Genomic DNA, 27,462 nt, shown 5'->3' on the forward strand with positions numbered 1-27,462 from the left:
GTAGTACCAAGACTGTTTGGCTCAAATTCAAATATCGCGGTCCTCTGTGTTGGACGCGACTATCGACGTGGATGGCAAGATAGCACTATTAGAAGCTACTCAATCAACAGTTGCTAGTCTGGTAAAAGAATGTTAGATTCTATATTATGTGTTGAACGAAGTTAACGTTTCAAGTAATTAAATTATTTCCCTTTGATTTGCAATCAATTAATGCATACACGTTTAAATATCTGGTTGTTAAGGGGGCCTAGCAAGTCTTATTAAAATCGAAATTATAAAGCTTAAACCCTCGTCCCCCCAGATGGTTTCTTGCCATTGGTTGTCATGGTAACGGACTGGATCAACGTTCCTTCTTGACGCTCATACTGAGCCTGTTAGCAAGCAAGCTAAAGATGCCAAGGAACTACCTAGACTAGCTAACCTTATTTACGGTTAAATAGATGATCTTTTACGATATCCAGTGCATGGTTATATCACTTCTGTAGTAAGGTACGACCGCTTGATGTCAACCAAGGTTATCAAAATATTAAATTAAAAGAGGCGAGAGGGGACGGTAGGTAGCCTTGCTTTCTGGCAGCTAGCTTTCCAATATGACCTATAATTTTAAAGAGCTTGACAACTGTATCTTAGACAGCAGTACAGTACTACAAGCATACTCAACAATGCTTAACGCTAAATGAAACTACCTAAACCTACCAACTTGTCTATCCGCCAGTGTAATTGAATGTGTCCGTTATAGGTAAAGTCAGGTTATTGTTACCACATATCTGAAGCACATATGAATGTTATTTTTATGTTTGATACTGTAGCTCTACAGTACTGGTTTCTTCTAATCAGGACTGCAGTGCTGTGACGCCGCAATTTCCCTTTGGGATTAATAAAGTACCCACCTATCTATTTTTAGGAACATTGAAACGTACCTTGCTAGCTCTAGCCAAGTTAGTCATTAATGTAATGCTGTCTTTTCTGTATGATCTACCTGTTTAGCCTGCATATGAACGTTAACGTTAGCTAATTGAAATGTCCTCTTTGAAACTTACACTGTCTAACGGCTACATTGCCGTGTGTCAGACCGGCTTTGTTCAGTTTCTAATCCGCTTTGCTTGTTTTATTTTTAGGGATGGGAAAGACACCTGTGGTGAGCTTCCAGCGGTACCTGAGCGCCAGGTAGTGACATTGCAAATGCAATGCTGTCGCGTTACTGTCAACGGTGCAACCATATACAATGAAGAAGATATTTAACTTCACAAAGAAAAAGAAAGGTTTTTCTCCAAACGCCTCCGACTCAGGGAGTGTGCTGTCCGTCGGTTATGATCTGAAAGACAAGGACCTCGGGAAGGTCCACAAGGCTGCTTCTGTGGGTGACTTGGCAAAGCTAAAGCAGCTTGCCAAGAAAAATGATATCAATCAACTTGACAAGGAGAACAGGTAGGAAATACTTCTCTGGTCACATCTGGTCTTTGGTACTTTTCTACTTATGTTACAAGCTAAGATCTTGTTACCTCAGACTGACAATGCATGGTACTCGGCTTGAGAATGGTGTAAGTGGAGTACTGGAGTTGATTTTCATAATTAGCCTCGATGTTATCATGAGTAACTCTAAGGTAACTGTAAAAATATGGTCCATGAACAGACCCACTTGCTTTTTGTGTTCACTTTTTTATAGTTTGTTTGTACGGCTGTACCTGTTAAGTGTGTGTAGTTGTAGCTAATACTGACCAGCCTTCTGTCTGGTATCTTCCAGCTGGCCTAACTACCTGAAATCCAAACCACTTATCCAAAAAGGTTTATTTAGATTAAAGAACTCATTGTCACCCATATTCTACTTACAGAACAGCACTTCACATTGCTTGTGCCAATGGACATGCAGAGGTGGTCCAGTTCCTGGTTGAGAGCAAAGCAAAGCTCAACTTATGCGACAATCAAAACAGGTCCGCCTTGATGAAGGTAAATGCAACATGATGTGAGGTTCCTATACACGGCCCCGTGAAATGCTTCTGAAGGTTCATACCAGCCACGCCTGAAACGACAAGAGACGATGAGTCGCCTCAAATGACCTACACTCGTCCCCAATCTGACCTCAGTTTCCCCACGTCTCCTCCATGTCACTTGCGTTCTAACGTTTACCGTTTTACGCTCGACTCAAGTGTGCGTGTGCGTTCACCCGTAGGCGGTGCAGAGCCAGCAGGACCGCTGCGTGGCTCCTCTGCTGGGGCACGAGGCTGATCCTAACCTCCTGGACATCAACGGGAACACGGCCCTGCACCTGGCCGCCTGCATCCCTGCCATCTCCACCGCCAGCCTGCTCCTGGAGCACGAGGCCAACATCAACGCTCAGAACAAGGTCAGCCGTGTCCCGGGGAGAGGGGCTGCTGGTCTGGGATCACGGCTCAGAACACACCGGGTGTCGGTGCTTAGAGTCTAGCCCAGGGGTGTTTAACCCTGGTCCTCAGGGTCCACTGTCCTGTATGTTTTAGATGTTTCCCTGCTCCAGCACACATGATTCTAATGAATGGTCGTTATCAGGCTGCCACAGAACTTGATAATAACCCATTCATTAGAATCAGGTGTGTTGGAGCAGGGAAACATCTAAAACATGCAGGACCGTGCACCCTGAGGACCAGGGTTGAACACAGAACACCCTGGTCTGGCCGATGCGAATGAATGACCAGAGCACAGATGAAACAGTGTATTTGCTAGAGAACAGATATTGTGTCAGGCTCTGTACCTCTGCCATCATTCAAACCAGAAGAAAGAAGGGTTACCGTGGAAACAAGAGAGATGGGAGGAGATCTCTTGAATGCTTTTAAAAGCCATTCGTTTTTTTGGTAGTGTTTCTTTTTAGTCACATAAACAGCAGAGATGTTCTGTTATAATGTGTATTAACGTGCATTTTATTTACGCACTTGATCAACAGATTTACCAGTGCTGCATGTAGAAATGAGGTGTAATGTGTTTGCAGGAAGGGTATACCCCCTTGACCATGGCAGTGAAAGAGAACCACATAGAGATGGCAGAGTTTCTCTTGAAGGAAGGTGCTAATGTGAACACTGCAGATCAGGGGCGAAGGTCGGTGCTACAGAAGGAGGCACATTTATGATATTGCAAAATGATTACAATTACATATGCGTCATGTGTATTGTATTAACAGCAGTATATGTGTTTTTCACACATCTAGGTCGCCGTTGATGATAGCTGCATGTAATGGACAGATCAGCATGGTGCGCCTGCTCTTGCAGTGTGACGCAGACATCACAGTGAAGGACACTAACGGGTGGTCGTCAGACGACTACGCAGTGATGAATGGACATCATGCGTGAGTGTTGAAACCTTACCTCTACCAACACCAGGGTAGGCTGTATGTCCCATCATTCAGCCCTTAAAGCACCCCTGGCTAGTGGGAGATGGAAGCAGCACTTTACTTGAAGACTGTTGGTGAACACTGCGGATGAACATCTTCTGTGTGTTACAGTTGTTCCCATCTCATTATTGAGCATGGAACCAAGCGGAGGTCGATGCCTTCCCCCTCACATCTCGTCCCGAGCAAGAAGAAGCAGTCCTCCGTGATGGGCAGCTCCTCACAAGGAGTGGAAGCGGGCTTTACGCTAGGAGGGCCGGCCACTGACAGAGATGGTAGGTCCAGAGCTTCTCGTAATGTGGTCGTGTGTACGTCTGCTGACTTGCAGGCCAACATTTTGTTGAATAAGAGCAAATCAAATACTCAAATTATCAGATGTGTTCCTAAAAAAAATGTGATGAAAGAAATCTCAGGATTTCCCAGAAAGGTAATCATCAGTAAGATTTAGATGATGTGTTTGTCTAAATGTCAGTATCCATGTTCTGCAGGTGATGTTTTGCTCTTAATTGCTGCCATTTGGGTTAGGGTCATCAAGGCCATGAAGTAAATGTTTGTCATTCACCTTGAATATTTCATTTACTCCTCATGCAACATCGCTTCACTGGATCTAGAACGTGGAGCAAGTAAAGCAGGGAGAGGTATTACTGCAAGTGGCTGTAGTTTTGAAAATAACACCTCAAGATCAGACACACTGAACTAAAAGTTGATGGTAGTTGATCATTTTCAAGGGATGGAAGATGATAGAATCCTGTTCAATTATTTTGATCAATTGGTTTACGATTTACTTTAAATCTTATCACAATCTTCATCCTCCCTTGATTCAATTAAAATGTCTGAACTAGTAGTGCTATATAGTTTTAGCAATGTTCCTCAACAAGTATTCATCCTAAGTGACAGACTCACGATGAGAGCTGATACATAAATATTGATAAATATTTCATACTGTTTCGCAGACACTGAGGACAATTCACAAACAGAGTCTGTAAGTCGGTGAGTAAATCTTTTTTTGTCTGTTGCCTGTTTTTTCCATTAAGAATCTAATTGGTGTCCCTTTCTCACTAATTTCTTATACTTTTTTTTAATTATAAGTGCATCAAAAAGTGCTGCTGATGACTGGCCTTCTTCAGATGAAGACGATGATTCGGACTTAAGCCCAAAGGTACTTTTTTGAGTCTGTTATCCTGACAGTGATAGTTGCCATCAGTGTGGTTTGTGATTGTTGTTCTTCTGTCTGACAGAAACCTAACAAGCTGAACCTGAAAAAACTCATGGGTAGCGCCAAGAAGAGAAGTAATAGCGGTAAGTACAAACATATTTGTAGTTGTGAGGTAGTTTACCCTGTGGTTGTGTAGTAACCCTATCCCCCCCTTGCACTGCTGTAGCAGATCCTCCAGAGCCCTGGAGGGAGGCTGAGTGTGAGGGAGAGAGCCAGGACAGACAGGCCCAGAGCCACTCATCCCTCCTCAAGGCTTTACCTCTTAGCAGCAGAAATCCTCAGCACCTAATATCCCCCTCACCCAGCTCCTTTTCCAAACCTCCCCAGATGACCTCTACCCCAGTCCTAAGCTCCAGAAAGGTAATGTGCCACTAATTAACACTGTGAGTTGAGCTTCTGTGACACCTTTCTCTTTTCTTTCTTTTGTACTTTTTTTTCTTTTCACAAACTAATACAAGAAGGTGCTGGACCTGAGCTGGAAGGAAGTGAGGTCATAGAGCAGCCTTCAGGTAGTAAGAGAGGGGGTGAGTCTCCGGAGGAGAACCAAGAAGGACAATCAGATGAAGAGGAGGAGGAGGAGGAAGAAGAGGAAGAGGAGGAGGAGGAGGAAAGCGATGAGGAGGAAGATGAGGAGGAGGAAAGCGAAGATGATGAGGCAGAAGAGGATGATGAAGAAGAAGAAGAAGAAGAAGAAGAAGAAGAAGAAGAAGAAGAAGAAGAAGAAGAAGAAGAGGAGGAGGAGGAGGATGATGAAGATGCAGAGGAAGATGAGGCTGCTACTGCTCTGGCTTCCTTGGAAGTGGAGGGCGTTGGAACTGAGAACTTGACTAAACCCTCAAGCACTGCAGACATTGAAAATGTTGGTGGTGATGGTGAAACTGCGTGCGTTTTAGATTCCTCAAATACAGCAGTAGCTGGTTCAGAGATGGAAGGCCTTTTAAATGACTTGACACAGGGTCCAGAAAATCTTTCCAATGCTAAAAGCCCAGATAATGAGGAAATGGACAGTGAGGCGCCTATTGGATCGTCAAGCTACGGGATCCCTGCGGCACTAGATGTGGAGGACGGCTGTGTTGTGTCAGCCATTAGGGTGGAGTCAACATTTTCCGATGAAGATGACAGCCTAGGAAAACGAGCTGGATGTACGCCGGATCATCAGAGCTGCTCAGTCTCTGCGTCTCCTGCAGAGCCTGTGGCTCGACAACACCACGTAGGGTCTCCATCACAAAGGGAGTTTAACAACAAAGTATTTGAAGAAGAGGGAGCTAATGATGTTGACAACGTAGATGCAGGTTCCTGGAGTGATGATACGGATCCTTATGGTGACGACGAAGACAAGAACAAGGGTCGTACTACAGTCTTCGCCAAACCAAACATGAGAAGTCCCCTACTGGAAGCCAAAGGGAAGAACTGTTCTGGTGATTCTTTTGAGGCAGAAGATGACGATGACAAGCTAGATGAAGAGATTCATGAATCAAAGATGGATGAACGCAAGTCCTCATGGGCATCCTCGTCTGATGAAAATGACCAGAACAGAGGTGCCTCACCAACTAAAGATGACGGGGTCAGGACCGACACTCCTCAGAGCAAAGCAGTAGATTTAGGGGGCAGCCCAGTTCCCACAACTCCACACTTGCAAAGCATGTCACCTAAATCAAAGGTAGATGATCCAAAATCTTCTTGGGATTCCGCTTCAGAGGAACATGACCAGAAGGCTGGTGTCCATCTAGGAGCAGATATAAAACCAGCACCGACAACACCAAGCCTATCACTAAAATCGAAGGTACGTGAACCAAATTCCTCATGGGACTCCAGTTCTGATGAAAACGATCATAAGGATGACACCCAACCGGTTAAAGACGAGGGTTTAGACGTTCTTTGTCCAGCGGAGACGGTTAAGCCTTCCGCAGTCAGCAGCGTTGCATCTTTGAGACACAAGGCCGAAGAACGATGCTCTGATGACTCCTGGGATGATGAAGACGAAGGGTATGCCAAGGAGCTAGCCGGTGATGAAGACCCTCACGAGGAGCTAGCCGGTGAGGAACACCCTCCAGAGGAGCTAGCCGGTGATGGACACCCAGAGGAATCTCCAAAGCCGGAGGACAGAAATGCCTCTGGAGAACTTGTATCTGAAGATGAAAAGGAGGAGGAGGATGATGGAGATGCATCCATTGATGGTTCTCCAAAAATGGGAAGTAAAGAAGATGAGGGTAAAAAGATGGCATATGATAGCTGGGATGATGATGATGAAGATAAGGAGAAAATGGCAACCATGGAATCCATTGAACAAAACCCTTTACAGAAGTTAGAAACAATCTCCCCAAGCAAAGTGCTGACTCCTTCACTGTCCCCGAATCGGAGGGTGGAGGATGCTGATCAAGATGTTGTCTTGAAAGGTGGCCCCTCAACACCTAGAAATATACACTCCCCGGTTTCCAGACCCCTCAGCGCAAATGACCAGAAGTTTAAACAAGGATCCAGTGAATTGGACGTCTTAGAATATCTAAACGTTGAGGCTGGAGATGATGAAGAGGAGGAGGATGTCCCTGTGTCGATGATTGTAGGGGAAGCTGAGACAGACGAGGACTCTTGGCAGCATGAGAAAGAGACAGACGGCAACAAGGAGGATGGACTCAACGTGAGCGGCAAAGATGAGAACAGTGGAGATTCGGACAGCCAAGACCAAAAACTGCAATATGACTTTGCCAGTGGGACACTCAGAGTTCCTGATGAGGCGAATGATTCTGACGACATTGTGGACGAATGCCCAGGACAAGAGGATGAGAGGGACTCGGGTGACAAGGACCGACTTAAACCAAGTCCAAATCCAACAAACACTGGTGAACCCCATCACGAGACCAGTGAACCCCATCACGAGACCAGTGAACCCCATCCCGAGACCAGTGAACCCCATCACGAGACCAGTGAACCCCATCCCGAGACCAGTGAACCCCATCACGAGACCAGTGAACCCCATCCCGAGACCAGTGAACCCCATCACGAGACCAGTGAACCCCATCCCGAGACCAGTGAACCCCATCCCGAGACCAGTGAACCCCATCCCGAGACCAGTGAACCCCATCACGAGACCAGTGAACCCCATCACGAGACCAGTGAACCCCATCACGAGACCAGTGAACCCCATCACGAGACCAGTGAACCCCATCCCGAGACCAGCAGCATGTATGGAAACGTTTCCAGCGACGAAGATCCTTCTGAGCCTGATGAGGATCATCCAGCACCCAAGCACAGGGAGGCTGCTCCTACTACAGACATAGACGTTCCTGAGCCAGAGTCTGGAACAGCACAACAGACCTCCGAGTTGTTGGATAGCTTTGAGGAAGAGCCAGAGAAAGATGATGAACTGTTATGCGCTCCTACCACAGGCCAAGGTTATGTCTCAGGGGTTCTGGAGCCTGACGGCAGTGACGTTTCTGATGAGGAAATCCCACAAACTGACATTGATGATGTTGATGTGGACTCACCGGTTGAAAATGAGGTAGATAATTTTATAAAGGAAATGTCTGAGGTGTCTTTTGCACAGGTAAGACAGGTTGTGAGTAGTGCAAGTAGACATTAGGCATCTGTGTGGTGCAGTTGGTCTGTTAGCTGTGAGAAACTCATTTAGATGTGTTACAGGTCTGATGTTGCCTGATTGTTGCTCCATAAGATATTTTCTTGCAGGATAAACGAAAGGATGCATTTAGATGATTAAGGTTCAGACTTGCTGTTCAAAGTATTTGAAAGTTTGACAAGTAATTTAAAGTCATCAAGTTTTTATGGTTATATAATTTTAAAAAGTACAAAATGTGAGACCATACAGCTTGAGCAAGCTGCCTTTCTTCGGTAATGTATTATTTAATGCATGATCGCTTTAAGCTCATTGCTGCCTTGTTCAGCAAGCGCGTGAATAAAAAGTGACAGAACATTTTCTTTGAACAGGAGAAAGACTCCGATGAGGAGGAAGGTGATGAAGAAGAGGAGAGGGAAGAGGGAGAATCCAAAGAGGTTGGGGAGGTTGTTAAAGGAAAGATGAACCATCAAACTGAAGAGGATGATTCCCTTACAGCCGGGGATCAAACACCAGTCCCCAAAAGTGATAACTCCAAAGAACAACAAAGAGGTCATTCATGTCATGAAAATGTTTAATGGTATTAGCATGTAGCATGACAATGCTACAAATGAACATGATCTAATTAGATCCATGTCATTCTTTCCCCGACAGATTTCCTGTCTGAGTTGGGTCTGGAGAAGGGAGAAGATGAAGATGACTCCTGGGATTCTGAGGTACAGAATGAGCTAGGGTCTGAATTCAAGTTAGTTACATCAGGTAATGTAAGTGGTCAAAGTGACTTACAGATATATTTTCTTCCTTTCAGTCTTGTTCTGACAGTCCAAAGAAACCTCACAGGGAGGACCAGAGTTCCCTGACCAAGGCGCACATCATGTCCAGTATTTCCGAGGAGGGCAAAGAAGGTTAATATATCTTTATTGTATTTTATTTTGTCCTTTCCTTTAGGTATGTATTATCAATTAAAAGTGACCTTTACATAGTCTACCTATGCTTTCTATAAGATCATTCCAGCTATCATTTCATGCTCCTGAAGAGGTACAGCCTTTATACAAAAAGCCGTAACCTCATAAAACGACTCTTTTTGATGTCCAGTATGACGTGTTTACATGCAGCAATGTATGTGTTCCATGTCCCGTTCTGTATTATCTAACGCCTATTTAACAAATATTTCCGGCCTTCATCACGTTCCTTTTCTAGACCGGTTATACGTCCCCTCTTTCTCGAGGGGGTCTGGGAGCTATAGGACGCCGTGTGTAGAGCAGTGGAGGAGTGTAGGAAGCCAGGGAGCGGGTAGGAATGTTTCTGTAGCCCGCTGGATCTCAACAGCATGTCAACCATACCAGAGGACTCACCATGACTCCGTGCATCCACAGCATCACCATCACATTGTCCCCTTTAGAATGTGAACCCAGATGTGGGCTCAGGGGGGGGGGGCACAAGCTGGGCTGGGCGTGCTTGTGTCTGAGTAACTTTTGGACTTTCCGGATCCTTTGATTAAACTCTTTTTTTGGGAGTTGCTGTATTTAAATCGAATCAGTCGCAAACTCCGACCCAAAACACAAAGCATGCCTTTGTGTCCCTCTGAGACCAGAGAATGCAGAACGGCTTTGAATGCTCACCCATTCCCTATTAACCACCTTTCACTTCATCCAGCGCACTGAGCATGGCCTGCATGAGAGATATCCCCACTGTTCTGCCTTCATACAGCACCATCACCAGCTCCTTCATACAGCACCATCACCATCACCAGCTCATCTAACTGCACCAGATCTGTTCTGTCTTCCTTGTCGGTCTGTTGGCTCCTGTCCTCTTCTAAGGTGTCTCACCTGTTGCATTGTTGTAATTAAATGACAGTTTTAAAGAATGACCCAGAGGAGGAGGATGAGGAGGATGTTGCTGTTGGTAATGGGAATGACACTGCCATCCCAGACAAGGAGGTGAGGTCAGCTATGCAAGTCCATTTGACCAAGTGTCAGGTGTTTTGTATGTGTATCTAAAACGGTATCTTGCTTCTCAACAGATAGGGAGGATTAAAAGGGAACCACTGTCTTTTATAAGCAAGCTGGAGTTATCCAAAGGAGATGCTGACAGAAAGACAGGTGATGTGAAACCCTCAGAGCTTCTGCTTCTACCCTGTAGCATGGATATACATTGCACCCACTTCAGAATTGATATGCATTATAAATGTATACATGTCTGTCATTCTGTTACAGACATTATGGATGAACTTGGGCTAGGTGATGTGGATGATCTTGAAGGTAACAATCAGACAATTCTAACATCAAAAAGCATCATTTGAGAAAAGGAACCAATCACTATTGAATGTCTTTTCCCCCCTTCACTTTACATACTAAAGAATCTCCCAAAAATCTAGCAGGTCAGTTATATATATATATATATAACAGTGGTTATACGGTTGCTGTAGTGAGTACTCTAGATCAGGTAGAGACCATAGAAGCTGCTGTAGAGGTCAAATAGCCAGGCTGAACACTGGAGTTTCATGCCACACTTCAAACATGTTCATCGTCTTGGCTACAGATGCTTCCGACTGGGACACAGCCAGCACCGCAAGCCGGAGAACCCTCCCTGGCCGCAGAGTGCCCTCCCCAGGAGCAGAGCAGCTGCCCGAGGCCTTCCCTGTTCCTCTGCCCAAGGCCCAGGAGCAGGACGCCCCTCCAGTACCCCCTCCAGGCCAGAGGAGCAGCCGCAACTCGGGCGGGAGATCCTCTCCGGCAGACACCCCTCCACTGCCGATCCCGCGCTCCTCCACGCCTCGCTCTCCTGGCCTGCCCCTGCCATGTCCCCAGCCCCGGGTCAGGAAGACTCTGCCTCAGAGAGCTGAGAGTGAAGAAGGTGTGGGTAGAGGAGGGTTCTGAAGCTCATTTGAAGCTAATTGTCCTTCTTTCATTATGTGAACTCGCGTTTTTTTTCTTCCCGTGGCGCTCCAAGACTCGGATTGGGACTCGGACCAGGTGGCCTCTACCTCCAGCCCGCTCAAAGCTGCCGCACCTCTGCCAAACATTGCTGAAAGTGAAGGAGTATTGAGCCCAGGTGAGGACTACCCTGACGGTTCGTTAAGCAGGACTATTTGTGTACGTGTGTTGACAGCAGGTCTCAGTAAGACTGGCCTGGCTGTCTTCTGTGCTCCCCTGCAGAGCAAGGTGTGCGTGAGCCCTCACCGGAAGATCGGGAGAGAGAGAACAGCCCAGAGCTGGGGGAGGAGCTACCAGAGGAGGAGCCCCCATTGGAGGAGCCGCTGTTGAGGGAGGAGTCCCCAGTGAGGGAAGGGTCCCCATTGGAGGAGCCCCCAACAAGGAAGGAGTCACCATTGGAGGAGCCCCAATTGAGGGAGGATTCCCCATTGGAGGAGGACTTTCCAGAGGAGGAGCGACCAATAGAGGAGTCACCAGAGGTGGGTCTAAATCTAGGAGTATCCTATTCATCTAGCAGTGTTGTGATTGGATGGTTCCTCGATCCCTTTCTGTAATTCTGTGGTTTGGTAACTAATGTGTTGTGGATCCCCCTTTTTGTGTTGGCTTTGTGGTTAACCATATTTTTTTTGTTCACTCATGCCATCAAAGGAGAGAGATGTTGCGTTAGACGTATCAGAGTTAGACCTAAGTAACCCGTACCACCTGAGCCCTGTGGGGTTCCGCACTGGAGAGGAAGAGGAGGAGGAGGAGGAGGAAAGGAGAGATCAAAAAAGAGAAGAAACCAATGAAGGGGTACCATGGGAGAAACGCTACGAGAAGATCTGGGTGGAAGTGGAGAAAAGGGAGGTCAAGACCTGCTACAGGAACGTAACAGCCGAGCTGAAGGAGAAGTTTGGAGAGCTTGCTGAATCAGAGGCCGGAAAACCTGCAACCTGGGAAGACTATCCAGAGGATCTGAACGACCAGGTGGAAGCCCCTGGTGGAAGCGCAGAGTCGTCGTCCAGTGATGAAGATGAGGGGGAAGCCGTTATCCGTCCGACCGCCAGAGCCAGGAGCACTGTCCTGCTCACCATCCCTGAGCAGAGGGAATCAGGCCTGGAGGACTCCCAGACCGAGTCGGCTGACAACTCCCTCCGTGAGGATGGGACCAAATCTGGCAACCACCAGCCTGCTCTGGGCGCTGGGACAAGAGAGGGTGGCAACGCGAGGCTTGTCGGTGACGATGCCAGTACAGACCACCAGCAGGAGAAGAGCAGGTCTCCTTCCCAAGCTGGAGGAAGCTGTACAAGAGGCGATGACTCCACCGATGCCTTCCAGGACCGAAACACGGAACCCAAACCAACCGCCACAAACGTGGACTCGTCTTTGACCAACCAGGAGACCAAGCGTGAGCCTGAACCAGACTTGGCCACGAGCCCGGAACTTGCCTGTGGGTTCCGAGGTACAGACCAAGAGTTCTCCTCCAGTTCTGAAGAGGATCCGGAAGAAACGCCCTCAAAGCCCCCGGTGTTGAGCGCCGGCCCCAGAGCGCCCTCTGGTGTCTCGGATGATGAGCTGGAGGAGGACCTGCAGAGGTTCAAGCAGGAGGTAGGGATGCTGAAGGTTGGGTTCCTGGATTTGGAGAAAGAGAAGGCCCTGCTCCAGAACGAGGTAGAGGACGGTCGCCCTCACCCCTGTAGTGCCTGCCTGCCACCCCACCTCCACCTCTCTCTCTCTCTGTTTCTGCCTTCCATTTCATCGCCTCAGCTGAGTCTGGGGGGTCAAAGGTCCTCCAGACGTGTCTTCCTGTAGTCTTCCAGATAGTCTCTTACTTTAGGTGGACAAACGAGCCTCTCGTTTTACATCTGTGTCTATTTTCCTGGCCTGTTTTCCATTCCTCAGTAGTGCGTGTGTGTGTGTGTGTGTGTGTATATACATTATATATACCACAATAATTCTATACCATGCATGTACTTTGCCATCGTTCATGTCATCCTTCTTTGACATTCTTTCGTTGTGTTGATTGTCTCCGTCTATGAGCTACGCACACAGCCTCATATAGCGAAATGTCTGTCGACATGTTGTTTATGCATGGTTCACATACAGTAGCAGTTCTGAAGTGTTTGTATGTAGAAATACTATATATATTAAAGTATTGTGTTGCAGTGTTTGTTTAGTAGCCTAGTTATGTTTTATTCTGTGTTGCATGGGGTATTCTGTGATGCAAGCCAATGTGATCTCCCTAACGTGCATGTGATTCACAGGAATTCATGTACTGTTTGGAATGTCAAAATGAACATGAAACCTGCCAATTTAGCCAGCCTTTTGAATGTCCACTTTAAGTTTTTATAACATGGTGTATTGTAATAGTGTAAAGTAGTAGAATTGTATTGATTTGAAAAAAGGCAGTCGGTAAAGACTCAAGCCTGTAATTAAGCATGACTACACAGTCTCGTTGTGGACTCACCGCAGTGAGGTGTTGGGTCTCTTCGGGGAAGGGTGACGGTCTAAATTATGTATGTGGTAGTAAACCTGCTCCAAACCTCATTTTAAAGGCCGGTTCTAGCCTGTCTCGGTTTGTACTGTTGTCAATTCTGTTGCCTCGATCATTAAACATTTACCTTTTCATTTTTCAGGTGAGCCACGAGAGGAGGAGAAGCTCTCTGGAGGTGCAGAAGTCCAGCTCTCTGTGGGCTGCAGGACAACCAGGCCAACAGGCTGAGAGGGAACTATTGGAGGAAGAGCCTGAAAGAGAGTCTAGATATTTAGATGGAGCCGCTCAGATGGAACAGAAAGTCAAAGCTGGTGGCTGTGTTTCTCCGAGACTGGGGTCGAACAGTCCAAAGAGGTACGTGTCTTTTTTCCCCTCTGTGAAAAAAAAAAAAGAATTACGTTCTCCTTTTACTTTTTCTTTTATTGTAGCACCCAAGCACCAGGTTCGTAGAGGAAAGATAACCGTGAAGACTTAAACCTTACTGCCAGTTTTACAGTTGCAGTTCCTTTCAGGTGTGTGGGCCATACTAGCCAACAGGCTTAGCTCACGCCGCTCTTAAACATCCAAACCCCCCCAGGTAACCCAAGGACACCGTCACAACCAGAGAGAACCTGCAGTCACACTGTTTGATTCCATGCTGTTCAATACAGAAGCTGCTCCCAGGACCACTGCCGGGGCAGTCCCCCCTGGGTGTGTGGTGAACAGTGAGGTCATGGGTGTGTCGCTCACTGTTAGCTTTACGCTGTCCCCAGTGCCATCAGGGCCCCCGAGGAGCCCCAGGCCCCCCTGCAGCAGCACCTCAGTGGCAGGGAGGAGAGGGGGGCTGTAGCTAGAGAGAGGACCCCGCGGGGGCCCCCCCCGGAGGGGGCCCGACGGCGCAGAGCCCCCCCGGCACACACCCACCTTAACGGAGACCCGCTGTCTGTGTTTGACGATAGTACTGTCAGTGACGTGTCGGACGATGACGGAAGGTATATATGCAGTACGCTTTTCTCTCATTTGACTAACTCCTGACTCTTCTGGGGTTAGTGGGGGGGGGGCATGGGCTGGGTTGGTCTCTGGAGTGGATTCAGTTCTGGCTGGGTCTGGGTCCGCTCGGTCCTGTTGCATGTCCGCTTCCTGACTAACTCTGAAAGGTGCGCTGCTTCTTCCCACACTGTGGCTGAGCGCTTCATCACCTCCTCAAGGCGTGCGCTCCAGGCTTCCAGCTGGAGGGGGTGGGACGTGTCACCTCTTCCCCAGTAACCCCGCCTCCCCTCTGCTCTCTCTGCCCCCAGGTCCCCGTCTGCTGGGAGCCGGAGAGACAAGGTAAAGCCTTCACTAACCACCTGTAGAGCAATTTGTGTACAGTTTGAGAGGTTACAGGTCCAAATCCCCCCCTCTACTGTAAAGTTGTTTGAATAAAAATAAAGCGTCTGCGAAATGAAAATATTATTATTATTATTATTCATTAGCGTAGCTTGACATATTTGATCTAAAATGCAATTTGCTGTGGTGTCTCGTGTTCAGATTCAGCCTGCAGGTGATATGGAGATGGCGGAGGACTTTGACGAGCTTACGCAGTCCTCTGACACGGGCACAGAAGACATGGACACGTCTGCATCAGGGTACCACCACGCGTCTCTGCTCATCAAACAGCTGGACGCCACCTCGCTAGGTACACACCCCTCCACCCCGTATCAACACTGCACTCTATAAACTCACAGTTTGAAACCTCACTAGGTTCCCTATGATAACCAACAGGTGCTTCATTTCTTTCCAATTGCAACTCACTGTATCTATTAGCCTGGGGGAGAATTTGGAATATATTGTACTCATGTTATCGTGGAATTACATTTAGTCATTTCGCTCTGGATAAGAGCGTCTGCTAAATGACTAAATGTAGTCATTTAGCAGACGCTCTTATCCAGAGCGACTTACAGTAAGTACAGGGACTTTCCCCCCGAGGCAAGTAGGGTGAAGTGCCTTGCCCAAGGACACAACGTCATCTGGCACTGCCGGGAATCGAACTGGCAACCTTCTGATTACAAGCCTGCTTCCCTAACCGCTCAGCCACCTGACTCCCATTGTGTTGGAAAGTTGATTGTAGCCTCTTAACATTTACAAAGTGGAATCTAAGTCAGTCTTAAGTCTCAGACAAGGAGATCAGCTGACAGCATGAAGGCACAATGCTGCCTCTGTTAACGCCCGGGGTGGACCCCGCCGCTGTGCCTCCTCCTCCAGACTCTGTGAGCGTGGTGAAGCTGCAGAACATGTTCCACGAGTACGAGAGGACCATCCACCGGGAGAGGGGTCGCCACGCGCGCCTGGCTGACAAGCTGAGCCAGCTGGAGGGGGAGAGCGGGGAGCTGAGGGCGGCTCTGGAGGACGTCCGGGATCTCAAGTCTGGCCTGGAACACAAGCAGCTGGAGCTGGAGACAGACCTCAACAACCTCAAGTATGTGTGTGTGTGGGTGTCTGTGTGTGTGTCTGGGGCGTCGGTTTCATGACACGCTTTTAGGAACTGCAAATCTGTCCTGTCCCACCTCACACACACTTTTTATTAAGAAAATCCTATTTAACGGCAGCACACACTTTTCTTCTAGTTTGATTACTTTCTTCACGTTAGATGACTTCAGCAGCAGGTGTAGCTGACCTGCCCCCACTCCCCCCCCCTCGCCACACCCCCTCCCCACACCTCTCTCTCCCCCCCCCCCCCCCCGCCCCCCTCTGCTCCTGCGTGGCTTCAGGTTCCAGCTGAAGCAGGAGACTGAGAAGCACAGGAACGCCTCCATGCTGTATGAGAAGACCCGGGTGCAGCTGGGCAGGAAGGAGGAGCAGCAGCGGGCTGAGGCAGAGGACAAGCAGACCCTGCAGCTCTCCCTCAGGAACCTGGAGCTGGACATGAGGACGCTGGCCAACAACAACAAACAGGTCTGCGCTCAACCCCCCAGACCTCATAACACCTCACATCACAGCCCCCCAGACCTCACAGCTCCCCAGACCTCACAACCCCCCAGACCTCATAACACCTCACATCACAACCCCAACACATCTTTCATGACCACACCCGTCAACCACACCACATTCCTTTCATGCATCGGTTTATTTGTTGTTGCTGCCAGTGTTCCTTTTGATTACCGATTGATTCGGGCCGTCCTTCTCCTGTTGAGATTCCGAGGTGAGCAGTGTTTTGAATGTCGCCCCCTAGCTGGAGGACGACCGCAGCGATATGCAGCGCCTGCTGGCCCAGGAGCGCAGCGCCCGCGCCCTGCAGGATAGCCTGCTCAGCTCCCACCTCCGCAGGCAGCAGGAGGTGGAGGAGGAGAACCGCAGGAACGTCAGCAGGAGCAACGAGGTCACAGCTCTTCTTGGGGTTTTTTTAGATTGTGTGGGTCTGGGTTCCTTGGTGTGTCCACTATTCATTTAAAACGTGTTTTTTTTGCTCATGCTGTGCTATTTGGTGCGTGTGACAAATCAACCGCTCTGACTTCAACCTCTCCAGGCTCTGTCCCAGCTGACTGAGGCCAGCGACCGGGAGAGAGAGCTCCTGCAGCAGCTCTCCACCCTGCAGGAGGAGCTGGGGGGCCTGAGGGCGGAGCTGGAGCGCCGGCGCTCCCACAGCCTGCAGGAGGAGGCCCGGCTGGTGGAGGAGAGCGAGGGCCTCCGGGAGCGCCTGGAAGACGCCCGCCGCGACCTCAAGCTCAACGAGGAGGCCCTGGCGCAGACCGTGTACCAGTACAGCGGCCAGCTCAGCTCCCTGAAGGCCGAGCTGGCCGTGGCGGCGTCCCGGCTGGAGCAGGAGCGGCAGGCACGCGAGCAGCTGGAGGCGCAGGCCGAGTCGGCCCGCGCCCGGCTGGCGGGGGCGCTGCAGGAGGCCGAGCGCTGCCAGGCGGGGCGCGCCGAGGCGGAGAAGGCCCTGCAGAGGGAGAGGGACGAGAGACTACGCTCCCAGGACAAGAGGCAGGACGAGGCGGCCAGCCAGCGCGAAGCGGTCAGCGGCCTGTCCCAGAACCTGGCCAGGGCCGAGGGCAGGGCCAACAACCTGGAGAACGAGCTGCACCGCGTCACGCTGTCGCTCACCGAGAAGAGCCTGCTGCTGGAGGCCCTGAGCAGGGAGAAGGAGCAGGCCTGCGGGACCCTCCGGAAGCTGGAGGGGGCCGTGCAGGCGGAGAGGGAGCAGGTCGGCCGGTCCGGGGCGCGCCAGGAGGCCACCCAGGAGAGGCTGGCCCAGGTGCAGAGCGAGGCCATGCTGCTGAGGCAGCAGCTGGAGGAGGCCCACAACAAGGGGGAGGCCAAGGAGCGCGCCGTGACGGACGCCCAGGAGCGCTTCAGCGACATCCTGGCCCAGCTGCGCTCGGACTGCGAGGAGCGCGTTCAGCTGGCGGAGGAGAGGAGCAAGGAGCTGGCGGGCAAAGCGGCGGACCTCCGAGAGCAGGTGTACAAGCTGGAGGAGGAGAGGAACGCCAGAGAGGTAAGGCCGGGACAGACGAGTGTAAGAGGATTACCCCCACCCCCACCCCCCCCCCCCCCGCAGCAGCATTTTCTCCCTCCGTGTCAGCCTGTGGGAGATCAAGCTCTGACTCGGAAACTTCAACAGACGTTTTAAACCCCCTGCTTTTGGTTTTCCCGCCGCGGCAGGCTGGAGTGAGGCAGCTGCAGCAGGAGCTAGCAGACTCCCTGAAGAAGCTGTCGATGAGCGAGGCCACCCTCGAGGTGAACACGCGCTACCGGAATGACCTGGAGGACGAGAAGACACGACTGCTCAAGGACATGGACAAGCTCAAGGCTAAGGTACACTGCCCTCCTGTGGTAAGAGGGAGTCACAGCGCCGCTACCACGCTGGGGAACCACTAGAGATCAAGCTGCTTAGCCTGTTCAGATTAGCTAGATCAACGTTGTTCATCAGTAGAATGAACCAGGCTGCTGACCACGGGTGACCTGTGATTGAACTTGGTTTGAGCTCAAAGCTGATGGTTGGTGTTTGTGTGTGTAGAGAGAGGAGAGAGAGGACCATAGGTGTAGGGTTAAGGCCTAGAGAGATCACAATTTTGAATGGAAGTCAATGGTAGATTCTCACAAGGTGTGTACAAATACTCAATACAAGTGTGTGTGTGTGTGTGTAGCTGGAGGAGAGTGAGGACCAGTACGTTCAGGCAGAGAGGCAGATCAACGGGCTGAAGAGCAGTGTGGATGAGAGGGAGAGAGACCTCAACACCTCCGCTCACAAACTCCAGGAGGCCGTGTCTGCCTCGGCGCGATCAGACACAACCATCCGCCAGCTGGAGGAGGCTGTGCAGAGGTGAGCTGAACAAGCCCCCCTCCTCAGAGCCCCCCTCCTCAGAGCCCCCCTCCTCAGAGCCCCCTTCCTCAGAGCCCCCCTCCTCAGAGCGCAACCCGGGTCCTTAGGGTCCTCTGTCCTGAATGTTTTAGACGGTTCTTTGACTGGTCGTTACCAGGCTTCTGCTAAGATTCATAACGACCCGGTCATTAGAATCAGGTGTGTTGGAAGAAGGACTTTCACTGTTTCAGTGAAGGTCAGTTAACGCTGGTGTTGCGCTCCGGCTGCAGGCTGGAGATCGAGAACGCCAGGCTGGAGGCCACAGCCAAACAGCAGACCAACAAGATAGAAGCCCTGCAGAAAGCTGCCCAGGAGGCTGCCGGGGTGAGTGTTCCACCTGGAGCCCCGGGGGGTTCCGGAACCTTCACATGGGTTTAAAGTGTCGTTGTCCAGCTGCTCTGACTTGTAGATCTGTTTTTAAATATGTTTGATCTCTTCACAGCCGTCTGACTCACAAGGAGGAGGGGTTGGTATTTTTCTTGGGGTGACTTCTCTAGAATCGTTTTTTCTGTTTTATCTTCGTGGACATTCCTACACCAAAAACACTTGTACACCAGGAATCCAAAGACAATAGATTTTGAACTTTATCACTGAGTGTCTTTGAAATCCTTTGGTTCCTTCTTGGTGATGGTTCCTTCTTGGTGATGGTTCCTTCTTAATGATTGGTTTCTACTGCAAGTCTGCGTTGTTTGAATCTCTTTTTCTCCCTTTAGAAATCTAACCTTGGTATCTAGGACTCCCTTTTGGAGATGTTAGAGTTGCATGGTGCATGTTCCATCCTCTAGATCAGCGTCTTAACCCCCTGATCCTCTGTACGCCCTGCCCTGCATGCTCTAGAGCAGGGCGGTTCAATCCTGGTCCTCGGGCCACTGTCCTGGATGTTTTAGAGGTTTCCCTCTTCAAGCACAGCTGAGTCAAATGAACGGGTCATTATCAAGCTCTGCTGAAGCCTGATAACGAAACGTTCATCTGAACCAGCTGTGTTGGAGGAGGGAAACGTCTGGGACCAGCAGGGCAGGGGGTCCCCTGGACCAGGGTGGAGAGGCTGCTCCAGGTCCATGTGGTTTTTCTGTCTTCCTGGGGTGATCCTCATCAGAAATAAATTCCCGTTCCTAACATTCCCCTCCCCCAGGTCAGGAATCGTTTGGAGGATCTGGTGACCAACCTGCAGGGCAGCAAGATGAGTCTGGAGGATCAGCTCAACCATGAGGTTGGTTGCCTCACCTTGTCCAGTTACGTCAGCCAACCGGGAATTATTCCTCTGGCGTTTTGCATTGAGCTCTCAGAGGGTGAGATAGTGTGGCCTTACCTGTCCAAGGTGAGCTGGTCAGATAGTGGGGCCTTACCTGTCCAAGGTGAGCTGGTCAGATAGTGGGGCCTTACCTGTCCAAGGTGAGCTGGTCAGATAGTGGGGCCTTACCTGTCCAAGGTGAGCTGGTCAGATAGTGTGGCCTTACCTGTCCAAGGTGAGCAGGTCAGATAGTGGGGCCTTACCTGTCCAAGGTGAGCTGGTCAGATAGTGTGGCCTTACCTGTCCAAGGTGAGCTGGTCAGATAGTGAGGCCTTACCTGTCCAAGGGGAGCAGGTCAGATAGTGTGGCCTTACCTGTCCAAGGTGAGCTGGTCAGATAGTGTGGCCTTACCTGTCCAAGGGGAGCAGGTCAGATAGTGAGGCCTTACCTGTCCAAGGTGCGCTGGTCAGATAGTGTGGCCCTACCTGTCCAAGGGGAGCAGGTCAGATAGTGTGGCCTTACCTGTCCAAGGTGAGCTGGTCAGATAGTGGGGCCTTACCTGTCCAAGGGGAGCAGGTCAGATAGTGTGGCCTTACCTGTCCAAGGTGAGCAGGTCAGATAAGTGACAGCCCCATATCTCCGTGACTTTGAAGGATCCGTGAGACGATCATGGATTTTGAACATGTTGACCTTGCGTGTGAAACCCTGTCTGTGGCGTGTTCCAGGTGCAGAAGCAGAGCGTGCTGTCTCACACCGCCCAGGACTCCCATGCGCTCTGGGAGGAGGAGCTGAAGAGCCGCTCCAAGCTGGGCCTGAGGCTGGCCGAGCTGGAGAAGGAGAAGGGGGAGCTCAGCAGTCAGGTGACCATGACAACCACCCTGACAGCTGGGCTGGAGAACGCCTGATTAGTACCCAGCATGCCGACAGACTGGCAGAGGTTTTTGTGATGTCTTAACGACGTGAGATTAGCTTTTCCCTCTGTCACAATTAATAATATCAGTAATACATTTTTCATCATATTTTCAATCACATTTGTAATGTGCCTGTCTTGCACTCAAAGCGCTAACTCCTGACCAAATGGGACCAGTGTTGGAGGAGATATGTGATGCGTGTCTGCCTTGACCGTGTCCTGTAGATGGACATGGAGAAGAAGAAGGTGAGGAAGATTGCTGACCAGAAGAAGTGTGTGGACACCAGGCTGGACCAGGAGATGAAGAGAAACACCGAGCTACAGAAAGAAATGTACAGGTGACACCTTACCTCCTCCTCACCTGCGGCAGACACGCTAGAACCTCCAGAACGCTCTAGAACCTCCAGAACACTCTAGAACCTGCAGAACACTCTAGAACCTCCAGAACACTCTAGAACCTGCAGAACACTCTGGAACCTCCAGAACACTCTAGAACCTGCAGAACACTCTGGAACCTCCAGAACACTCTAGAACCTCCAGAACACTCTAGAACCTCCAGAACACTCTAGAACCTGCAGAACACTCTGGAACCCAGTAGATGCTCTCTCTCCGGCTTCAGCAACCCCGTGTCCCTCCGTGGTTTTGGTGTCTGTTCCGTGTGGTTTGTCTTGGTTTGTCCTTTTGAATGTCTGTGCGTAGTATTTGTTGAATTCAGGGTTTTCTATGTTACATTGATTATTTGAGATGATTTCTTCAAACTTTAGACGTACCATGTTGAGTCCCAAAGGTTGTATTTCAAGTACTCTTTAACCTTGAACATTTTGTTAAAATATGAGTTAGTCTGCAAACTTTTTAATGATAAAACTGCATATTTTCCTATGCAGTCAATCTACTTTGCATTGCAAGAAATGTAGGCATAGTGTGTCTCTTTCCAGCATGAGGTCAGATGAAGGTTTAGAGACACTCCCTGTATCGCCCCTGTCAGCGTTGGTCACTAACGGGCGGGGCTGTGTGGGTGACGTGTGGGTGCCGTGTTGCAGGTTGAGGACCCTGGTGAAGACCGCCAAGAAGAGGCTGAGGGAGCAGGAGGGGGCGGAGCTAGGCTCTCCTCTCACCAGCCCCAGGGGGGAGCCGGGGAGACACAGCCAATCAGAGGCAGCCGTGGGCCGCATGAAGGACAAGGTACTGTCCCCCTCACAGCCCTCGCTGCTGTCGTGGTACAGTGCCTCGTGTCAATCCTGGGTTTGATTCCTGCTTGGGCTGCTGTTCGCTGCTCAGTGGGGCTGTCTCCTAGGCCTCTCTGTTCTCCACAAACTCACATGGCTTTCCTCCATAAAGAACCTTCATATTAAAAATATTAACTTGCATAACAGATGCAATGTCCTGACCAGGACATGAGTGAGCACTTAGACTCGCCACTCCTGGGTCGCCAAGTGGCTGACCGCTGCTCCTGGCTGCCCTGGAACGTTAGGAAAGCAGAGAGGGAATTCCATCAGTAAACACCCGAGCTCTTGTGTGTGTTGTCATCGCCTCTCCCTGCGTGTCTCATCCCACTAAAGGCCTCCTCTCCCCGTCTCCACCCCCAGGTGGAGGAGCTCCAGGGCAGGCTGGAGAAGGAGGCGTCGCGCTGCAGCCAGCTGGAGCGGGTGAACGGGGATCTGAAGGAGCAGCTGGCCTCCACGAGGGGTCTGGGCCGCAGCCACGAGAGGCTGGAGAGGAGCAAGCGTCAGCTGGAGGAGGAGCTGGCCTCACTGCGCCGCCAGGCGGAGGCCGGGGCGCTGGACCAGAGCCAGGCCGACACGTACCGCCGCGACGCCGAGGAGAGAGCGCGCCAGGAGGTCCGGCAGAAACTGGAGGAGGTCAACCTCTTCCTGCAGGTGAACCTGCAACCTCTTCCTGCACGGCCCTGGGCATGAGACATAACAGCCCTATATCTATATGCTTTTATATGTGTATGTATGTTTTATATAACATAATTATGTTGAAATCAAACATACCAATACCCAGACAAAGATCACAGATCAGATCACAGGTAATATTAGTTTAACTGATGACTCAGCCTAAGTTCTGGATAGTGTGAGGTATCCATGGTCCATCCACTAGACCCAGTGCTGACTTGACCGTACAGTAGGACAGCTACTCTGGACAGTGCCTGATGTATCCATGCCTGTCCCCCAGACCCAGGCAGCCTCCCAGGAGGCCCTGGAGCAGATGAAGGCAGCCAACGAGGCCAGCCTGCGCTCGCAGCTGGAGCAGCGGATCCGGGAGCTGGAGGGGGACCTGGGGCGAGCCCGCTCCACCCAGCAGGACAGCCTGAGCCAGAGGGACTGCACCCGCGCAGAGCTGGAGCGCTACCGGGAGCTGTACAGCCAGGAGCTAAGCACACGCAAGGCCCTGGCGGCCAAGCTGGAGAGGTGAGGGAGGGGCTTCTGAGGCACCTGGAAGGGGGGGGGAAGGGTGTGTAGTTTTGTTCTGTAAAGTTAAACTCGAAGGGGCACCCGATTGACAATGATTTATGTCTCCCCGTCGCTCCATAGACTTCTCACCAGGTAAGGGGATGATTTCGAAGCTTTGCAGTGGAGTTGTGGTTCTCCATTTGAAGGCAACCCCCCTCATAATGACATGTCTTCCTTATCTATCTGCCCCTCCCCCTCCCTCCCCCCCAGGTCAAATGAGCGTCTGGCAGAAGCCAACACCAAGCTGCTTAGCGAGCGCCAACGCAGCAAGTCTCTCATCGCCAACAGCATCGTCAACGGCAGCCTGGGGGGGCCCTCGCTGGACGTGGGCTCCCTGGGCTCTGTGGGGGCCTACGGGGCCGGTCTGGGGCCCCTCAACAGGAGCCTGGGCCTGGGGGCCCCCCTCCTCAGCCCCCTGGGGGATGGCAGCAGGGTGGAGGCCTACCTGGCTAAGGTGAGCTCTCAGAGGGTCACCCAGTGGCAGCTGCTGTGCACAGGCTCATGTCATGGTGACTTTGAGGGGTTCGTGAGACAATCGGGGGTTTAAAGATTTTTTACAATTTTCAAACATCTCCATTGTTCCATCATTGTTTGTAGTTTTTGTATTGAATGTGTGTTTTGCATCAGCAAGCCTTCTGAGATGGTGACAAGCTTATATGATGGCAACAACTCCCGTTTGTTCGGTTTCCCGTTATATAAATGAAACAACCAAACTGCTGGGATCGCTCCCTCTCCACTGCTCTCTCACTCTTCCTTACTAACTAGACTTTTAAACATGATACTTCCATACATGTCATCTCTTCTCTCCTGCGCCTGTCCTCCTCTTGTGTCTTGTAGTGGGACATTGTTCCTAACATCTTGTTTCTCACTTCTCTAGCTTCTAGCTCAAAAGTCTGTCTCTCACCTGTCTTCTCTACAGCCAGACTCGTGACCAGGTGTGTAGTGGTGTGTAGCTGTCCATGCTCTCGTTTCACTGTCCTGTCACGCAACCCTCTTCTGGTCCATCCCTAACCCTGCAACCCTCCTCTGGTCCATCCCTAACCCTGCAACCCTCCTCTGGTCCATCCCTAACCCTGCAACCCTCCTCTGGTCCACCCCTAACCCTGCAACCCTCCTCTGGTCCATCCCTAACCCTGCAACCCTCCTCTGGTCCATCCCTAACCCTGCAACCCTCCTCTGGTCCATCCCTAACCCTGCAACCCTCCTCTGGTCCATCCCTAACCCTGCAACCCTCCTCTGGTCCATCCCTAACCCTGCAACCCTTCTCTGGTCCACCCCTAACCCTGCAGCCCTCCTCTGGTCCACCCCTAACCCTGCAACCCTCCTCTGGTCCATCCCCAACCCTGCAACCCTCCTCTGGTCCACCCCTCCATACTAAAGCCCTTACTGGGTTATAGTCATCGCAGAGTGGCAGCAGAGCTAGTTCTAAAAGCATTGGGGCAAACTATTGTAGGACAGCATCTACAATACAGTAGTGTCCTGCAGTGCAGTTGTCACAGACATCAACCTCAATTCATTTGGCTATCTATTCCCATGAAAGATGGGAATAGATAGTTTTGTTCTGTATCCTTCTCAAGTTCTCTTGATTTGAAGCATTTTCTCTCAAGCTGTGACAACTGTCTGAGGGGTTCAGAAGCAGTTTGAAATTTCCTTTTTTTGTGCAACTCAACAATTTGAGTTCTCAGTCGTGTGTATTATAGCCGTTATTGGAGAAACTAAATGAAAAATACACTCTCTTTTGTACTCATTTACCATTTCGCACATTCTTTATGTTGTAATTTGCTTTCAGTGTACCATACTCCGATCTTAGAAAACACCACTGTAGGATGACGTGTTAAGAATGTGTTAAAAATAGCAGTTCAAGTTGGATGGTGTCTTGGCCTGCTGCCTCAGTCCCATCAGTGCTCACATGGTTGCCTTCTCACAGCTGAGCTGTCCTGCAGTTCCCCACCGCAGTGTTTGGTTGCTGTTTTTGCCTGCCTTGTCAACCAGCTGATCCTGCCACAGTGTGCATTCAGCCCAGTGTAATGTGCTAACTGAACAGGGCTGCGTTTCCCAATAACGATGGATCGTAGCAACGATCGAGCAAAAAACGAAACCATCGATATTTCTTACGTGCGTTTCCCAAACATGCTCGTAATGAGTGGGCTAATCTATGCACTTTCAAGAGTTACGAATTTTCAAGAGACACTTTAGCTACGATGTCTTTAGGAACGGCCCGTAAAACTAAGATTCGTCCTTCGATTCTACGATCAACTTAGGCTTACGACGCTTTCGGGAAACACACCCCAGTTCTCCTGCCAGAATGAACCTGTCCCTATCGAAACATGCAGTTTGGTTTAAAGGTCAGTCCAGGCTGAAGGTGGACCTCCTGAATCTCATACTTGTATTTTCTCCTTGTACCCTAGATGCAGAAAGAACTGGAGAGAAATATATCAAAGGAATTGGACCATGGTAATGTTTGTCTCTGAAATTCTAATTTTTTGAGTCGTACACAGTTGAATCATATAGATTTCCCCTGTATGGGATCAAATGGATGACGTCTCGCTGTGTGTGTCCTCAGCGGAGCTGGAGGGGAGTCCAGCCCGGGTGTCCCCCGTGGGCTCGGCCTCCGGCTCCACCAGGAGCCTGGGGGTGGAGCTGGACCCCGTCAGCAGGGCTACACAGCAGTACCTGGAGGTGCTAAAGAGGAACTACATGATCTGAGACGTGCTGGAGCCACCACGGTACTGGGACCCCCTCACCACGGCTGCTGGGGCCCCCTCACCACAGTACTGGGGCCCCCTCACCAGGGCTGCTGGGGCCCCCTCACCAGGGCTGCTGGGGCCCCCTCACCAGGGCTGCTGGGGCCCCCTCACCATGGCTGCTGGGACCCCCTAACCACAGCACTGGGGCCCCCTCACCAGGGCTACTGGGGCCCCCTCACCACGGCTCCTGGGGCCCCCTCACCACGGCACTGGGGCCCCCTCACCAGGGCTGCTGGGGGGCCCCCTCACCAGAGCTGCTGGGGCCCCCTCATGGCCTGTTTACTCTCAAGAGAACAACACTAGGGCTGAAGCCACTCCACTAATGCTACGCCAGCTTTTACATCATTTTAATTGTTGTTTTTTTAATCCTATTTATTTTCGCACCGTTTCAAAGATGGAGACAAACATGATTGCACGTTGCACTTACACACTCAGGAGTAGATGGTTTTTTGTTGTTTTTTTTAGAATGTTTTCAAAAGCCATATTTTGAAAATCTTTGTTATCGATGTGTACGAACGGAGAGGTACTCTAGGTATTGTTTCTCCAGAGCGGGTTTGTTTTTACTGTAACTTTATTAGTTGAGTCTCTATAATACGATATGTGTACAGTATTGTATATAGGGTGCTGTGTGCAGACAGTCCTGGTTGATGTTTGTGCATATTTGTAAGTGTTGGACTGTATGTTATTGATAATATTGCCTAGAACTTTCATTTAATGTGTGCCATGTAATGGTGAATAATGGATGACTAATAATGGATTTTTGTCTTGTAAAAGAAACTTGTTTTGTTTTCTGTCATGCACAAGATATACTTGAATGAGACAAACTAGAACATTCTCTAGTTCTTTTAAACAGGGTACCTTTGCGAGCTAACTTGGTTGAATAACTATTTTGTTTGTTTGCTCTTGTGGTTACCAAAAAATAAACTTTCAGTATTTTAGGATATTGTTACTTTAAGAAAAATATGAGATAGAAGCACGTTCATGACCCCTGGAGCTTCGGACCTGTGCATTTCTAAAGATACAGAAAATATATTGTTAAGTAAATAAAGGTCCAGAAAACCTTTCATTATACAAACAAAGTATATGTTTTATGTAGATGGTACACTTTAATCAGCTGTATGGAACAATCTTATAAGTGAATATTTGTGTTTAAACAATGTTTTTAGGAATGTGCCTAATAATCCAAAATCTGTAGGCCAGAAACTAGTCTTGACCTATGACGACCGTTAACATGAAAAAGGGAA

General features: G+C 50.1%; 1 protein-coding gene across 1 annotated transcript; it reads left to right on the plus strand.

Moving 5' to 3' along the window:
• Positions 1-1,225: 1,225 nt before the first annotated feature.
• Positions 1,226-27,462, plus strand: si:ch211-272n13.3 (ankyrin repeat domain-containing protein 26). Its single transcript, XM_067235144.1, has 42 exons — positions 1,226-1,428; positions 1,833-1,947; positions 2,171-2,344; positions 2,963-3,069; positions 3,179-3,316; positions 3,473-3,633; positions 4,312-4,348; positions 4,448-4,517; positions 4,597-4,657; positions 4,741-4,934; positions 5,146-5,265; positions 8,634-8,697; positions 8,800-8,861; positions 8,954-9,050; positions 9,346-9,438; positions 10,003-10,085; positions 10,169-10,247; positions 10,362-10,406; positions 10,687-11,001; positions 11,098-11,199; positions 11,304-11,560; positions 13,697-13,908; positions 14,307-14,525; positions 14,832-14,862; positions 15,064-15,211; positions 15,778-15,991; positions 16,284-16,467; positions 16,745-16,891; positions 17,039-18,007; positions 18,175-18,327; positions 18,660-18,835; positions 19,105-19,198; positions 19,317-19,340; positions 20,007-20,084; positions 20,831-20,965; positions 21,241-21,353; positions 22,056-22,197; positions 22,602-22,892; positions 23,194-23,429; positions 23,682-23,925; positions 25,880-25,925; positions 26,035-27,462. Exons 1-42 carry the CDS (start codon positions 1,226-1,228, stop codon positions 26,175-26,177), a joined length of 6,576 nt encoding a protein of 2,191 aa, XP_067091245.1. The 3' UTR covers positions 26,178-27,462.

Source organism: Osmerus mordax, chromosome 4 (assembly GCF_038355195.1).
Source record: "Osmerus mordax isolate fOsmMor3 chromosome 4, fOsmMor3.pri, whole genome shotgun sequence".
Classification (NCBI taxonomy): Eukaryota; Metazoa; Chordata; class Actinopteri; order Osmeriformes; family Osmeridae; genus Osmerus; species Osmerus mordax.